Genomic DNA, 17,174 nt, shown 5'->3' with positions numbered 1-17,174 from the left:
CAGGGGAAAGCTGACCATTCTTGCCCTTCCTGCTGGGAGGCTGCGGTGAGCAACGGGAGAGCCAGCACTTGCCGGGTGGCTTGCGGAAATCCCGGGGGTGGTTTCACTCTGCTGGGTTGTTCCCAGCCCAAGGAGCAGTGTCATCATTTGGGGCTTGTCCTTCTCCCTGGCCCCAAGCAGATCTCCCTCCCTGCTGAGCTTCCAGCAGATCTCAGCTGGGAGAAGCACGAGGTGGAGCAGGATGTGGCAGCATTGGGGCTGACTTAGGGTTTAACCACTCACTCTCCTGCTAATCGTGGGAGCCCAATGGCTGCAATCAGGGGGGGTCTGCACAGCCAGGCTGGCCCGGGGGCAAGGGAAGGGATGCAACAGGCTTTTCCAGCCCTAGGGGAGATGCTGGGAGCGAGGGAAGGAGCACCCACCCCCTGCCAAGCAGGGTTCAAGAACAGCAGCAGAGGACGACTGGCTTTAACAGTTTATTTAAAATAAGTTTTGTTACAAAACAGGATAATTTTTAATTATTAAAATACATAGAAACATTTAATCATACAAAAGGCTAAATTTATTTTTCCCTTTTTTGTTTTTAAATAGAATATGCTGTGGAAGTGTGAGAGGAGAGGGCCGTGGTGGAAGGAGCCATCAGTGCATCCAGCAGGTATTTGCAGCAGGAGGAAACGTACCCACAGGTGGGTGCTCAGGACCACGGGCAGTGCCATCCCCTTCCCCTGCCCCTGCTAGCTGCCATCCCCAGACATAAGCCAACAGGCTTTTGGGCTGGAGGTTTGGGGTACTTTTGCTTGTTTTCCATTAGTTTTCCGTTCCAAGTCCATGTAAACAGGCATAAATATTTCAAACACTTTCATCTCGACCACACTGTGATCTCTCTTGACAAGACAACTGGTAAATAACTTTACAATAGCTTCATTGGAGACTGCGAAATCCCCCTGGTGCCGTGTAACACAGGCGGCCCGCGACCGCTCCGGGTCTGTGCCGGGGCCTGGCAGCACTGGCACCACGAGGAATGGCAGCTCGGCTCATGCACGGCACCAGGGGCCTTCATGCAACAACAGGGCTTGAGAAACCGACGGGGGAAGGAGCTGCTGGAATTTTTTTCTGACTTACCATGGAGGAAATGCTGCTCTGAAAGACAACGGGCAGTTGCCCGGGTGCAGTCGTGGGGGAGGCATAGCCAGGCTGGCCCTGTGGGGGTAGCAGAGGCTAGCCTGGCTAGCCTGGCTCCAAGCACGCCCTCCAGCTCCAAGAACCCCCTCCAACCCAGTGTCATTGTAGAAACAAAGCTGGAGAGATGGAGGGAGCACCCAGCAGCTCCCCGCTCTGGCTAAAAACAACTGTCACATAGCTGAGCATCTGAGGGGGCAGATTCCTGCCCAGCACCACTGTCCCCCACCCTGAGAGGGGGGTCTGGCTGCTGGGAGACCCTGGTCCTGTACTGCTCATTGTGAGAGGTGCCATCACCCTCAGGTCACAGGTCCTGGTGACCAAGGGAACAGCACTGAAGCCTTCATTTCTTCTAGCAGCCACCTCTGTGTCGCCGTGAGGGGCTGGGTCCTGGAGAGGGTTTGGTGCCCGAGCTGGGAGCTGGCACTTATCACAGTGGGACCGACCTCAGCTTCCCTGGGAAGAGACACGTGGGTCACAGTAGGCAGGGACACAGCCACCAGTGCCCCAGCCCCGTCTGGCAGCATTGTAGCAAGAGCTGGTACCACAAGCATCCCCAGGAGCATCCCTGCACAGCCCAGCAGCCCTGCCCTGCCTGGGAAGCGGGTGAAGCAGAGCCCTCCACCAGCACCCACTGCAGGCACTCACCTGGCAGCCACGGCTGCCCCTAAGTCAGGCTGAAATCAAAGGGGAGAGAAGTTCAGCCTGGTGGCATTGTCCTCCCCACACCCCCTGAGCCGCCAGCAGCAGCTTTGCACCAGGGTGCTCTTGGGGAAGTGCTGACCATGGCTAATTAGCAATTAGTTAATGAGCTGATTACGAATCTGCTCACTCCCTCATGCAGGCTTTGCCACGGGCTTGTGGTGGGAGCCTCCTTGGATGGAGGGACCCCATATGGGCTCCCAAGGTGCCCCACCACCCACCTGAAGTGTGGAGCTTCCTGCGGATGGAGGCGGAGCGACTGGAGAGCTGCCCTGGGCTGTGGGATGTGTGGCCCCGGCCAGGTGTTGCTGCAGAACCCGGTGAGTCACCCTGGGAGGAGATGGGACACAGACCCAGGGTCAGTCCATGCCAGTCCTCAAAGGGAAGGAATGGGGATGGGCTCATGGGCAGATTGTGCCCGCCTGGGTAAGTGGTATCCAAATGTGCTCTGGGGGTACTACGGGCTACTGCAAAACATGGCTTGGAACAGCCAAAGTAGCAGCATCAGCTGGACACCTCTGCTTGGGGACAACCCACATCCCACCAGGTGATGGTCCCCAGCAAAGGTGGCTCCAGGGGAACATCCAACAGCCCTGGGGAACATGTGTGGGGGCGAAACAAGGGGACCCCTGCAGTGAGGGGGAAGAGGAAAGGCACCAGCAGCTCCTTGGTTACCTCCAGCTGCTCCTGGCTGGGCCAGGAGGCCAGCTCAGCCTTGCGGGAGACAGGACCCAGCTCCACGGAGCGAACTCTCTCGGCAAACTTCAGGGAGCACAGCGTCTCGCTGGTGTTTTTCTCGGCAGGGGAGACCTGCAGGCAGGGAGGAGCAGGCAGAAAAGTCACCCTGGCAGCTGCCTGCGCACCCCGGGGCCCTCCCCCGGCAAACCTGCCGATGGTGGCCGGTGAGATGCTATTATTAACCTGCCCCTCCCGGGATGGCTCTGTCCATCCGTGTCTGGGCCAGCTGGATCCCCTGTCACCAACCGCCACAGCGGGAGGGACAGCCGGGAATAGCTGTGGCAGGTGGCAGGGGCTTGGGCAGCCCCTGTGGGGGCTCGCTGTGGGCACAGGCAGCCGGGGTTGGGGGGCCACAGGACAGGGGTGGAGGAGCTGCCAGAACTCAAAATCCTCCCAGCAAAAGAGGGGATGTGGAGATGACAATATGCAAGGAGATCGTGCCCACAGGGCAGGATCATGGATCTCCAAGTTCATTCCCATCCCTCGGCCTCTGGGGTGCAGAGATGGGGACAGAGCTGCCTCTGGCACTGCAGTTGCAGACCAGATGTCCCCATGGGCAAGCCCCGTCCCCTGGTTCCAGCCCAGCTCCTGCCTCCAGCAACCCTCCCACCTGCCCCAGCACTGGAGCAAGAAGGGACCAAACTCATCCCAAAACCCACACTGACTGGCCGTGGGAATGCTGACAGGCACTGGGTGCCCAGCCCCTACCTGCACCATCATGAGGGTCTTGCTGTCGCCGCTGAGCGAGTCCTGCAGCAGGTAGGTCAGCTTGGAGTTGCGGAAGGGCACGTGGCCCTGCCGGGAGCGCAGGGCGTAAATGACGTCGCCCAGTGCCGAGAGGGACTTGTTGATGTGCTGCGCCTCGCGGAGCCGGCTGCCCTCCGCGCCCGACCGCCCGACCCGCTCCGAGCCCGCCAGGTCCACCAGGTTCAGCTTCCCTGAGGACACACAGCCAAACCCCCCGGGCTGGCATCAGTGCCCGGCCCCACACACCCCTGGGATGCTGCGGCCCAGGCGCCCTGGGGAGGGGTTTGCCCCGTGGCACCCACCTGTGGTGCGGAGCCCCGTGCTGCGGTCGAGGCCACGGACGGTGATGATGAGGAGGGCGTGAGAGCGAGAGCTGTGCTCGTTCAGGTTGGTGCACTCTGTCACCCGTTTGACGTGGCCAAAATCAAAGACCTGGGGGAGTCCAGGGAGTTGGGGGGTGAGGCCAGTTTGGCCCAGTCCCATGACAAACCCCCTGTGATCCAGGGGCACCTGGAGATGTAACCTGAGCAATAGCACCCCCAAGGGGGTGCCTGGTCCATCAGGGTGATGACCGCTGTCAGATCTCAGCCTGGGTGATGCACCAAAGGCAGGGGGTGACAGGCAGGGCACTGTGGTGACAGCCGCATCCCACTAATCCCTCAGGAACTCTGGGCCCCACGCTTTTATTTTTAACCCCCTGTGGCTCACCCCATGGGACAGTGACCTTCTCATCACATCCAGAGACCTATTTTGGTCTCTGTTGCTCCCCAGGGCTTCAGAAATGCTCCCGAATCCAGGGGTCACAGACCAGAAACCCCTCCCCGGGTTCGCTGCACCCCTGGTTCCACCCTCCTGTACCCCCCCCCCCCCCATCTCCCCGCACCTTGTTGATGTCCTCCACGCTCTGCACCCTGAACTCGGTGAGCCCGGGCACATAGAGCTGCCCGCTGCCATCGGGGCACAGCTTGATCTCCAGCTTCTCCTGTGGCTCCTTCCCCAGCAAGTCCCTGGGCAAAGGGGCACCCGTTACCATCCCTATCCCAGGGGGGTGCTGGCATCCCTTCCGCGGCTCAGGGCTGTGTGCCAACACTGCCAGAGCAGCCTTCTCCTCCTAGGAAAGCTGCACATCCTATTTATAGACCTCAGCCCTCTTGGCTCTCATGTGCCTGCTCTCACCCAACTCTGTTCCCCATTATTCTAATGGATGTGCTCCTAGGATCCTCCTAGCCCCTCCTGCCTGAGGCTGGACAAGGGAGGAAAATATTTCTCACGTTCCCAGCTCCCATTTACAAAGTCCTAAATATAGCATCTGTGGGCAAGGGTGGAGAGGGGGATGCCCCATCCGCTGCATCAGGGCCAGGGAGTGGGAGCGATGGCAGGACTGGGAGCCTGTGTAAGTCTTGGAGCTTGTGGGAAGGGCGGTGTGCACCAAAATAAATTAAAAATAAATCCTTGCATGGCCAAACGCATCACCTAAGGCCCTGGCACAAGCTGTGAGGCCAGGGCAGGGCGGGTGGGAGGGGGGGGGAAGAGCAGCATGGGGTGACACCCAAAAAGCTTCTCCGCCCTCCCCGTACCTGAGCGACTCGTTGTAGATCTCGGCGGCGCTGACGGTGATGGTGTAATCCCAGTCGGCTGCTTTGCCCCGCACCTCGGAGAAGAGGAGCTGCAGGGCCCGCTGGTTGATCCCTGGATTTGCTGCCGTTCCCTGATGGATTGGAGTGAGAAATGGGGGGGAAAACACCCTCTTGCCTTTTGCTCTGTATTTTTTTCTGAGCAGAAACAAAGCCCGGGGGGTTGTTGTGGAGCAGCAGTCACCATCACTGGTGCACGACGGGTCTGAGCTGGCTACCAGCATGCTTAGTGGAGGGTGCTGAGACTGGGCACCACGGGGTGGGAAGCTGAGGAAGAAGATGGAAGAAAAGCCAGGCAAACTCACCTCCATTGTGTAGGTTTTTCCTGCCCCTGTCTGCCCATAGGCGAAGATGCAAACGTTGTAGCCATCAATGCAGGAGGTGACCAGGGCTTGAACCTCCTGAAACACCTGGGGGAGGCAGGGGAGGGTCAGGGGAAGGTGGCTGTGTCCTCCCCTCACACCAACAGTGTGGACAGCAGCACCCACCTCCTCCTGGGATGCTTGTGGGGGGAAGACTTTATCCAGCTCGAAGGACACCTGCTTCCCCTTGTGCAGGAGGTGCAGGACAGCATCATCATCGGTGTCAAAAGTCACTGCATTGGCCGCCTCCGGGCCCTCACCATCCTCCTTTGTGATGGGGCGGACTCTCCCGAAAACACGGATGTTTCCTGGGATGAGAGATGCAGGGATGGTGTCAGGCCCAGCGCATCCTGCTGCCACCCCCAGTAACCATCAAACACTGGGCAGGCTGAACGCTGCAGCCTGCTGCAGACTGAAGCATCCCGCTGTCAACCCGAGCACCTTATGGGAATGCTCCCCTGTCCATCCTGCCCCCCCTCAGGGACACGCTCTCCCACGACGGGACCTGCCCCACTCCCCGCACACCTTTCAGCCGCACCAGCTCGTTGTGACACTTCTTGCGGAGCTGCAGCTCCCGCCGGTACTTGCGCAGCAGTTCCCGGTTGGTGCTGTGCACCTCCTCGATGGCCTGGCTGATCTGCAGGGGTGGAGACCAGCGGCTCAGCAAGCCCCCAGCATCTCCACTCAGCGTAGAGGGGAGATGGGGTGGTGGATCCAGGGGGACTCACCTCGGCCCTGGCGCTGCGCAGGGTCTCCTGGAGGAGCAGGGGGAAGTCGCGGACCTGACGCTTCAGGCTGTTGTAGTCGTGGGTGAGGGTGCGCAGAGCTGGCTGCAGTGTCAGCAGGTTGGTCCGGACACCTGCAGGCATGAGGCAGGGTGAGGGGCAGGTGACGACACCCTAGCACTGATCAGGTAACCCCACAAGCCCCCTGCACCTTCCTCACCTGCCAGGTTCTCGTGTACCGCCTTCATCTCCACCTGGGCGCGGGAAAATGCCTCTTCAATGGCACGGTTCTTCTCCTCCTCCATCGCCTGCATCTCCTCCAGCATCTGCCCATGGGCTCGCTCCAGCTCAGCCTCGTACATCACAATCTGGGAGAGGAGCAAAGGAGGGTGACACTGATCTGGTGCCCACCCTCTGCCACACCATATCACCTGGCGAGCACCAGGCAGGTAGGGAACACCAGGTGAGTTCTGATTTACACCTGTCACACCCAGACCTGAGCTCGGAGCTGAGCCTCTGTCTTCTGGGAGTTTTGCAGCTGCTGTTCCATCTCCTTCAGCACCTGCCTCTGCATCCCCACCTGCTCCTGCAGGTATTGGTTTCGGGACTGGGTCTCGCACAGGGCTTGTTTTGCCTTGGCTGACTCCACCTCCACCGTCTTGATGATATACTGGGGGAAAAAGCACACAGAGATGTACTGGGGAAACAGCACTCGAGGGGCCTGGAATGGAACTGTTGTTTGCCCAGGGGGAGATAATTTAGGAAATCATGGTGTTGTGCTGATGCGCTCAGGGCAGAGAGATAGGTGGCACTTGCAGGGCAGCCACTGGGCACTGCGAAGCACCCAGCCCAGCCAGGAGAGATGAAGAGCTCCGTGGTGCTCACCTTTATCTGCTGGGGCTGGGATTTGAGGCTGGCGATGGTCTCCTGGCTGTCCCGCAGCCGCCGGCTGAGCCGCTCCTCCTCCTCGGCTCTCTCGGCCAGGGAGTCCTTGAGCCGCAGCTCCACCTCGGCCAAGCGGTTCGTCTTCTGCTGCACCTCCAGGTCCAGCTCCACCAGCTTGGCCCGCGTCTCCTCTGCCTCCCGCTGCAGCTGGGACAGCTGCTCCTGCAGCCCAGCGTTCTCCTGACCCCAGAACATGGCAGACAAGGCTGTGTCACCCACGGGTGCCTGTCACTCTGCCACCACCGCCACTGCCACCAGCAACTCACCTGGAGGTGGTGGCAGTCCCGGCACGGTGCCTGCTGCTGCTGCTGCCGCCGCAGCTCCCGCAGTTCCCCCTCACACGCCTTCATCTCCTGCCGCAGGCGCTCGTTCTCGGCCGCCAGCAGGTCCCGGTGCTTCTCTGCATCCGTGCCACCCTGCCAGGATGGAAGAGCAGATGGAACCTTGATGCACCCCTTGAGCCCAGCCTGCTGCTGCCCTGGGGAGCCTCTGCCTGCTGCACTAGCGAGTCACCAGCCTGCAGCCTCAGGGAGCCACAGTCTCCTGCCACTTTGGAGCCCTGACTCTGCTGCACCCCAGGGAGCCCCCAGCCTGCTCCATCAGGGGAGACCCAGCCTGCCATGTCAGAGAGCCCCCACTGAGCCCAGGAAGCCCCAAGCCCCAAAGGGACTTTCACGTCCCACCGCAGAGCGACAGCGCCAGGGGAGCTTTGCCTGTTGCGTCCCAGGGACACTGGCACAACATTGCGTTGGACAGAAAATCCCACAAACTTTTGTCCCTCAGTGTCTCAAGGCCCAGAGGGTCCAAACTGTGACCCTGGGGAGGCTTAGTCCACCTTTGTCCACCCCACGTGCCCTCTTCCTCCTCAGGAACCAGAGCTCCAGTGTTCCTGCAGGCAAAGGTGGCTCAGCCCGATCCCAGTGGCAGCTCACCAGCTCCGAGCGCAGCCGGCTGATCTCCTGCGCCTGCTCCAGGACCTTCGCCTTCAGAGTTTCAACCTGTCAACACAGACCAGGTTAACCAGGAAGCACCTCAGCAGCTTTTGGAGGAGACCCTGTGGTGCCACCCCAGCCACCAACATCCAGTCTGTCTCACATTTTTGTTATGCCTTAATTTTCCACCTGGCTCTGAGCGCCTGATTCACACGACCTGATTTAAACAAGCGTTAATGAAAGCCTTGCTTTGACCTTGTTCAACCATGGGTATAATTTGTCCATGCTGAGCATTAGCAGAAACCATCATTAAAAAAAAAAGGCATCATCTTTGGAGAAGAGAGAAAACAAACCTATCCATAACAGTGTTTGAAGAGCCAGAAGTGCCTTGTCCTGCCCTCACAACATAGCTTCGTTTTGCCTTCTCTGTTTTTCCTTCTAGGAAAGTTATCTTGGGACAAAGAGGGAGCAGCAGCTCTTCAAGAAGGTCATGTGTCTGAGTCTGACAGGAGGATGCTCCCCAGCCACCCCTATCTGGGCATCTGCCCATCTTATGGGACCAGGCTGCCCTCCCAGCAAAACCAGGTGGATTTTAGAAATCCTCAACTTTTTTTTTGTGCAGGGATCAGTCAGGCCCTCCCAAAATCTGCAGTTATTTGAACAAACAGCAGCAGCGAGTGTTTGGTGAAGCCAGCAGTCTCATGGACTGTGTTTTAATGGGGTTTGCTCACCTGCTCTGTCCCATGTCCCTGTGCCATAAACCTGCTGGGTGAGCATCACTACTGCCCCGGAGCTTACCCCAGAGGGAACTGGACCTGGCTGCATGCTTCACCACCATCCCCCAGCTCCCAACCCAGCTCCCCATTTCCCTGCTCCTGAAAGCCGCCAAACTCCTCACTGGGACGCGCCTGGGTATTGCCCCATTCCAATAACCAGCTTTTTCTCTAAGCAACCGGCCCTCTGTGGACCATAATTTACGAACTGCTGATTAATAACCAATGCAGATGTGCTGACACGGGGCTATAATTAATCTGGTAAGTTATTAAGCCGCGCCCTTGCACAGATGGCAGCACAACGGGCAGCAGCTCCGTGTGCCCCGCGCTCGGTGGGGCACGGCCTGGAATTCCACAGCCACGGGGGGGGGAATGCGGCTGCTCTCTGATGGCATCAGGATCCCCCCCCTCCACAGGGGGGCTGAGCACTTGAGTGGGAAAACCCCATTTCCATATTCACCGAGGGAGACTATTAAGGTATTTTTGTAAGTATTTTTAAGAGAGGGGAGGTACTGGGAAGACAGAGTCACGACTTGTTCCGGGGAATCCGCCAGCCCAGCCAGTCGGCACACACGCCGGAGCCTGCCCACCAGTCCCTGTGCCAGCGGTGCCCAAAAATGCCAAAGCACCTCCACCCCCTACCTGCTCGGGCATCTCTGGCTGCATCCTGCTCTCTGGAGGTGACAGGGACTCCTTGGCAGCCGGATCTGGCTCAAGCCGTGGCCCGGCCATCCCCAAGCTTTGGAGGTTTGGGCCAGCACTTCACTCCGGCCGGTGTCGGCTGCGCTTGCTGCCGAACTGGCCGGCGCGGGGCCGGCTCCTGCCGCGCTCACGCCTGTGTCATGCAGAGCATGCCAACCAAATGCAGGACAATTACCTCCGCCTTTTTGACACCCGTGGAACAAGCAGAACCTGACTGCAACAGCTTCCACAACAGCCACATGCAAATCCCTCTGCGAGCAGCCAGAATTTCCATCTCCCTGGGACAACCCAGGTCCTTGTGCTGGGAATGCGCCTGCATCAGCGCAGGAGATGGTTTTCGGAGGAGGTCTGGTTGTGGCGGCCAAAACCCGTCCCTTCTTCAAACAACTCTGTGCCTTCACATTCACTTTCCACCTCCTGACTCTTGAAAGTCACTAAAATTAAACTGCTGGGTTGGTCTAACGAGCTGATCCTGTGGCAGCCGTCCTGTGCTGGGCAGAGGGATGATGCTGCAGGGCTGCATCCTGACGCCCAAAGCCCTCTCAGCCACGTCATGTCCACGGAGCCACACACCTTTGTCAGCACTACTGTGGTGTCACTCAGGGGACTGCAAGCATCCCAAGGGAGGCACAGCCAAAACCAGGGCTCAGGAACACCCAGCTCCCACATCATCCCTACATGCTGCAGCAAAGGAGATGCTCTATGATGGAGGTCCTACACTCTTTCCAAGTGCAACCCTCACTAACTGCACACCACAGCACTGCAGCCAAGACACAGCCTGAGGCTGGAGGCCCTGACAGACCCCCTTGTGCTGCTCTGTCCCCACCGTACCTGGCCTTGCAGCTGCAGAGAGAGGGAGAGCTCGTCGTTCTCCTGGGCAGCGAGCTTCTCCTGCAGCCCCAGCAGCTCCTCCTGCAGCTGCAGCTTCTCCTTCTGCAGGTGTGCCATGGAGGCCATCACCTTCTGGATCACTGGGAAGGGTCGGGCTGCCGGCAGGCTGGCACGTTTCCCACTGCAGATCCTCCCTCCTGCAGGGTGAGCAAAGATGGAGCCGGTCAGGATCTGGCCACCTCACTGGGGAGCAAAATGCCAGCCCTGGGGAGAGTCCCCAGGGGCTGAGGTGGAGATGAGAACACAGGAAGTGGCACTTGCACAAGTCCCACAGAGAACAGTGACATATTGGGAGGCACATCCCGAGTGCCACGGTGCTGACCCACAGCAGGCTGGGCTAACAGTGGGGTCTGGCCAGCTGAGCCCCAGGGCAGGGTAGGAGCCAAAGTGATGTGCCAATGCCAGCAGAGCATCCCAGGCCGCAGCACAGAGCACCTGCCCACACCACTGCACGGTGACCCAGCCCTATCACACGCCGAGATGCTGCCGCCTCGCTCTGATAACAACCGCCCTCACCACGGCGCTGATTCACCCCGGTATCCTTTCTTCTGAATGAGCAGGTGTCGGTGGAAAACCCGTGTGATCATGTCATTAAAGCTGCGTCACTACACACAAACATAATGGAAGCTGAAGGAAAATTATACGGGTACTGTGAATGGCCATATTGCCCAATCCTCCCGCGTTTGGCTTTCTAACCTTCCTGGTATTATTTTAAACATCGTTTTCTGCATGTTAATAGAGCCACCAGCGCTGACAGAAGCCGACCTGGCCGTACATCAGAGCCTACCAAATGACCTGGTAGTTCCCAAGAAGCAATGAGCTGGCCTGACTCATTCCCAACGTGGGGATGAAGCACTGTGGCGAGGGAACTGGCGGCCAGGATCCCGGCTGCCCGGCGCCCTTCCCTGCCTGCCACGCATTTCATCCGCTGCCACCAGAAACCTGAGGTTTCAAAAGGCAGGAGCTGATGCTGGGAATCACTGTGCTGCCCGCGGGAGGGTGCTGCCTGCTTCATGGGAAATGTCCTGAATACAAGAAGAAAGAGGTTTTTGTCCGTGAATCAGACTTTCTACCTTTAAATGGAGTTAAGGAGGCAGCAGAACAGGCAAAAAAAAATGAAATGCTGGACCAAACCACAGCTTTGCTGCTGACAGCACGCCATGGAACTTATCCAGCAGTGGCTGCAGAAGACATCACTGGGTTCTGTCTTCCTGCCATTGGCTGGATACCCCAAAAGAGCACTGCTAGGAACCAGTTTTATTTTCTTTCTGTGCTGAAAGTTCAGCCGAGCTCAGGCAGGGGACTGTGGTCTTCTCTTTAAAACCAACACAGAAAAAACCCACCCCAAAACTTCCAAAGCTGACAGGAATTCCAGCTCTCGCCCTTTGGGGAGCGTGAAGGGATAAGAAAAAATTACAGGAGGCGGGAGGCTCCTGTGGACACACGGCATGTCTGCACACATCATCCACGCTAATCCTGGGCTGGGACCCAAGCCAGGCTCAGAGCTGCAACACTCAGCTGCAAGTCAAACTGCCAGGCAGGGAAATCCCACACAGATAATGCCTTCCTCCATGCTCCAGCACCTTCTTCCTGTAACAGCATCCATGGGAGAGGAGATGTCGCCCTGTGTTGTTACATCTCCCACTGGACAGACACATTGGTGGTGATGAGGGGTCTGAGCGCAGCAGGCATGGCACACCAACCCTCCTGCTTTTCCAAATGTTCTGAAACCCGTTAGGAAAGATGCCTGTTTCCTTGGCTCTGCCCTGTTATCATTGCCACACAGACTCCCTTTCTCCTGCTTCCCTGCCCCTTCCCAGCAGCCCCCCCCCCAAGAAGCTGCTTTGGGATGCAGCCTGGGACCATGTCAGGAGCAGCTCCTGTCATGCACCCTGACAAGCCTGCACAATCCAATCCTGACAGAGAAAGACAGGAAACCACAGGATTTCCCCACCCCGGTGCGGCCGCGCACACTGCAAGGATTTCCACACACGTTACATTTTCCTTAAGCGGGAGGAAACAGCAGTGGATTCACTGGAGCTCATCTGCTCTGTTCATCCAGTTCAATAATTCATTGGTCCCTGTCACCAGCCATCAGCTGGCTAGTGTTGGATTTCTACTGTGACCTGTCCCCGCCGCGAGGCAGCCGCATGTCTGTGTGCACCCCCAAAGAGGAGAGGTTTGTCTGATACCCACCGGCAGGTACCAAGTGCCCATCCCATCCCATCCCATCCCATCCCATCCCATCCCATCCCTCCTCCTGAGTGCCCACCACTCCTGGCTGTCCCCTTACCTGCTTTCTCCAGGTTCATGGTGGGGGCTGCCTGCACCGCTGTGGCAGCTGCTGGCTCACAGGGGGCTGCCAGCGGCTCCTCCGTGGCTGGTGTCAGGTCCCGGTGCTGGGTCTCCTCCCGCCGCTTGCACGCCGTATCCCGCAGGGCCTGTGTCCAGGAGAAGAAACAGGTCAGAGAGGAGAGGTGACACGTCAGAGAGGAGAGGTGACATGTCAGAGAGGAGAGGTGACACGTCAGAGAGGAGAGGTGACACGCAGCGACTGGGCACACCGTGCTGGACATGGTGCCAGCAGCCAGCAAGCCACTGGGCTGGTCAGGAATGAGCAAGGAGGGCAGAGCAGAGGATAGGACAGTGGGGCTCAGGGAAAACCCTCCCTCTGAGGGAGTTGGGTGTTGGGAAGCTGCCACAATGAACTTATCATGTTGCTTTTAGTTCTCCCCATAAACAACTCCTTCTCTCGCACTGGCCATGCAGTTATACTGAATATTAACTATCTTTCTTTCTATGACCTTAAAAAATGACCCTGACTTGCAGGCAGGGTTGAATGTGAAGCTGCTTGCTGTGAGCTGTGGCTCAGGTAATGCCATGCCCAGTGGGATGGAGTCCAGCTCCGAAAAAATCAGAAGAAACCTGGAAGGAGCTTTTGAAAAGCTGCGATAAAAGGTGATGATCAGCTGAGCTTGCCCTGATCAAAAATGCCTTTTCTTACTTATATCTTATCTCAGAGCCTGTGGCATCGCCCCGCAGACCAGGGAAACCTGTCTCACCCCAGCAGAAGGGCAAATATGCCAGTAATTTGAGAATAATTCGGAAGGAGGTGGTGGCAGCATTCTCCTGGAAAAGCCGCGTGTCTGCGGTGCCTCTGCATCTGAGACTCCAGGAGGGTTTTGCCGAAGGGAATTCATTGAGGCTGGTGTGAGATAAGAAGGTGCTTTTCTTCTTTTCAAAGAAGGGGAATTTGAATTGATTTGCCGGAAGCCCAGAATGAACTAGTGGCAGCAACACCAGTACACGGTGTCCCGACACTGTCCCTGGCTGTGGCACCCTTCCACCTCCTCCTCCTCCATCCCACTGGCAAACACCACCTTACGGCACTGCATTTCCTTATCACACTTCTGCCTTCAGCTCTCCTGTTATCATGACCCATAAGTGACCCAGAAAATGTTATTCCAGGCTGTTCCCCAGCAATTTTGATGCCTTGTGACTCCCAGGAGATGCTCTTCCCTCCCTACTCAGGGCAGCAGCTCCGCTTGAGGCACGTGGTGCTGGGGTCCAGACAGAAACTGGCTGCAGTGAGGGGGGGAACCAGACAGCTCCCACTGAGGGATGGCCCAGCTGGGTGCGGGGCATCCTCCCCACCATCCCAAAACTGCCTTCCCCACCCAAGCCACAGCTGGCTCAACGCTCCTCACCTGGAGAGCCCGGCAGAGCCCACGGGGGTTTGCAGCGTCTGGCCAGCTCACACTGAGGATTTTATGGCGAAGCAGAGTAGGCAGCAGAGGAACCCGGGGAGAGGTGCCTGTTCCGCTCCCAGCACTGAGCCTGTCCTGCCCGCAGCCTGAGATGGAGCAAAGAGCATCACTGGATCAACCTGAGAGCCCAGGATGGACACAGCTTTTGGCCTAGCTCAGCAAAGCCGCCTCCTCCTCCCTTCCGCCGCCACCGCACCGGTGTGGCAGAGATGGTGCCTGACTTTTATTAAAAATGTTAATTATGTTAATTAGAAAAATTATCCCTTCGGGGGGCGGAGACTGGTTGCCAATGACTAGTAATGAGAATTCAGGGTGTAGCATCCGTCTGGCCTCTGCAGGACCAGATCTGTCCCCCCACCAGGGACACCCCAGCTCTGCCCCTTGCCAAGCTGTTCTGCTTCCTGAGATCCTATCTTGGAAAAGCTGCCAAAGCCAGCTTGCATCACCGAAACCAGACGGACGGACCCTGACGGCGTCACCTCCCTCCACTGCCCCCAAATATTTCCTTTATTTGTCAGGCAGCCAAACCCGAAAGCAGCCAGGGCAGCAGTTCCTGCCCTGCTGAGCCACACAGAAGGAAAACAGCAACTCGAGGAGCCTTCTCCCACGGCTGTGTCCTCCTCTGCTACAGGAAAAGCAGCTGGCAAGGGCTATGTCCCACTGCTTGGGGACCCTGTGCCCTCCCCCACACACCTGCCTGCCACAAGCGCTGCCACCATCACAGGCAGCCAAATCTCTTCTCCAGCAGGCAGGAAAAAAATCAGCAACCCACAAATCAAACCTCAGTTATGCAGTTTTTTCTCTAAAATCATCCAGAGGCAGTTTGGCCCGTGGTGGATGCAGTGTCTGGAGGGAGACATGCCCTGATGAAGTTAGTCTATCACTCTGGACTTCTTCCCAGCCTCTAATTATCCATAACATTTCGCACGCGCCGGGAAAATCGTGTGTTTCCAAAGCGTTGGCGAATGCCCCGATAAAAGGTGATGAGCTTCCCATCCCCGGCACGGGCAGCAGCAGCCGTTGGGCAGAGGAAGCACCAGAAAATCCCGGTTTTGGAGGTTTTGATGCTAATCAGCACTTGGCTGGACTGGCCTGAGTGCCAGGGAAGCAGCAGTGTCCGGAGAAGCGGCTGCCAGTACATCGGGATGGAGAATGCTGAAGCCAACAGCAAAAAAAGCTCAAATGGGGGGGGTTCAGCCCTCTGCTTTGCCAAAATCCATTTGGCACCGCTGGAAGGGAGGCGGGAAGGGCTGTTTTCCAACAAGCGGCTGCAGGATGGGGCAAGCAGCCGCCCGCCCGCCTGCAGAGCAGCTCAGCCGACGCGGAGGAAAACCCCGACTCAACTCACCCACGGGGTCCATGCACTGGGGAGGGATAAGAAGACCTTCCAAGGAGATGAAGCCGGGTGAGGCAAGGGCCCTATGTCTGCCCTGCCATGCAGATCGCCCCGTTCTCTTTCTTACATGTTAAATTTTAACCTTTCTCCCTAAGTTTGTCGCTCAGAAGGGCCAGGAGGGAGATGGAGGCAGCCCTCTCTGCTCATCTGTTCTCCCCCTGGCTGTCCACTGCTTTGTGCCTGCTTCCGAGTCCCCGTTTCTCAAATCTTGAGCTTCATCCGGAAAGAAATGTGAAAAATGCAGGCTGGCCTGTTCCCAGCCTCTCCTTCCCCAGAGATCAGGGCGTGAGCACGGCAGGCTGAGCCCCAAGGGGCAAGGACAAGCCACCGCGCCGTACTCACCGTCCGGGACAAGGTCCTTCGTGTTCCAGACGGCTCCGGAGGAGGGCCCGGATCTCAGATCCCAGGCTGTGCGGGATGTAATCATGGCACGGGGGTCCCGAGTACAGCAGCACCTCTGCAGAGAAGCGCAAGGACGGATATCTCAGCCATGCTCTGTGTCCAGCCGTGAATCCCAGCGGACCGTGCCAGGGCAAACCACGACGGTAACACCGGTCGCGACTCCCGAAACCCGCAGGAAGTTGCACCAATCCCGATTTCGCTCCCGAAAAGGCGACAGCCCCGGGCTCCCTCCGTGCTCCCGGCGGATGTGACATAAACAGTGTCTGTAATTAATTTACTCATTCCCGAAGCCTCTCCAGGCCCCTCCTAACCTCGGGCTGGGGCTAACTTAGGGAGTTCGGAACTCCGGGACTACGGGCAGCCCCGCACCCGGGAGGCACCGCACACACCGCACCACCCGCACCGCACACACCGCCTGGCACCGCCCGCCCCGCACCGCCCTCGCCGCACACACCGCACCGGGGGCCAGCTCGGCGGGGAGGGGGGCGCGGAGCCCCGGGACCGCCCGCCCGCCCTCCGCGGGGTCCCTTGTTCTCCCGACCGGCGGCTCCGGGAAGGCGGGAGCCGCAGCGGGGCGGTCCCGGTCCCGGTCCCGGTCTCGGTCCCAGGGAGCAGGAGGCACAGCCCCGCCCCGCGCCCCCCGGCGCTGGTCCCGGTGCCGGTGCCGGTCCCGTTGGCGCTGCCCGCCGCAGGCTAACGGGGAGCCGTGCTCTCGCCGCGCCCCCGGTGCTCCGTGCCGGCACACCCAGCTCCTCAGACAAAGGGAGCCTCTGCCCAGCCCGGCCCCCCCCGCCGCCACCGGTGCCGCCCCCGCGGGGCACTCACCGGGTGCGGGGCTGTGGCGGGGCGATGGACGGTGCCAGCCCCGGTCCCAGCCCCGTGCCCGCCCTCCCGGGCACTTCGGTAACGGAGGAGCCGAGCTCCGCCCCGCGCTCGTTGCCGTGGAAACCCGCGAAACCCCCCGGCGGGCGGTGGGGCGGGGGCTGCCCCACCCCGCACTCGGGGCTCCGGAGGGGCGGCCCCGCCCCGGCTGCGGGAGCTCCCGGGGCGTCCGCGGCACACCGCCGACCCCTCTCGCCAGAGCTCAGCGCAGCCCCGGTGTCCCCCCGTGCCCTTCCCGGGGGAGCCCCACGCCCTCGTGATTCCCCGACTCTCCCTTGTCAGAGCCCTGGGGGGGCTCTCGGTGTGTCCCGGCTACTCGCAGTATGTCCCTGCCCTTCCCGCCCCAAATCCCGGTGCTCTTCGGGGAGTCTCAGTGTAACCACACCCCACCTGTGCA

At 59.1% G+C, this 17,174-nt stretch overlaps 1 protein-coding gene across 9 annotated transcripts; it reads right to left on the bottom strand.

Annotated features, from left to right (window-relative positions):
• Positions 1-463: 463 nt before the first annotated feature.
• Positions 464-16,950, bottom strand: KIFC3 (kinesin family member C3). 9 transcript variants are annotated; one of them, XM_051801883.1, is made up of 21 exons: positions 16,350-16,695; positions 15,836-15,950; positions 14,038-14,183; positions 12,624-12,771; positions 10,271-10,467; positions 7,965-8,030; positions 7,299-7,448; positions 6,973-7,212; positions 6,584-6,757; positions 6,308-6,455; positions 6,091-6,221; positions 5,888-5,999; positions 5,489-5,670; positions 5,306-5,410; positions 4,944-5,074; positions 4,250-4,373; positions 3,669-3,798; positions 3,328-3,557; positions 2,557-2,691; positions 2,103-2,211; positions 464-1,635 (listed from the first exon to the last, which is right to left on the bottom strand). In XM_051801883.1, the coding sequence occupies exons 2-21, from the start codon at positions 15,918-15,920 to the stop codon at positions 1,610-1,612; spliced, it is 2,769 nt and encodes a 922-aa protein (XP_051657843.1). In that variant the 5' UTR covers positions 15,921-15,950; positions 16,350-16,695; the 3' UTR covers positions 464-1,609. The 9 variants fall into 9 exon arrangements, with proteins under 9 accessions (XP_051657843.1, XP_051657841.1, XP_051657845.1 ...); XM_051801881.1 differs by lacking the exon at positions 16,350-16,695 and adding an exon at positions 1,828-1,856 and having other exon boundaries at positions 15,836-16,299; XM_051801885.1 differs by lacking the exons at positions 14,038-14,183; positions 16,350-16,695 and adding an exon at positions 16,721-16,737.
• Between the last annotated feature and the right edge of the window lie 224 nt (positions 16,951-17,174).

Source organism: Manacus candei, unplaced genomic scaffold (assembly GCF_025592945.1).
Source record: "Manacus candei isolate 608988 ecotype Guabito, Panama unplaced genomic scaffold, ASM2559294v1 h1tg000053l, whole genome shotgun sequence".
NCBI lineage: Eukaryota > Metazoa > Chordata > Aves > Passeriformes > Pipridae > Manacus > Manacus candei.
The sequence above is the reverse complement of the archived record's forward strand: the minus strand, read 5'-3'. Positions and strand labels throughout refer to the sequence as shown.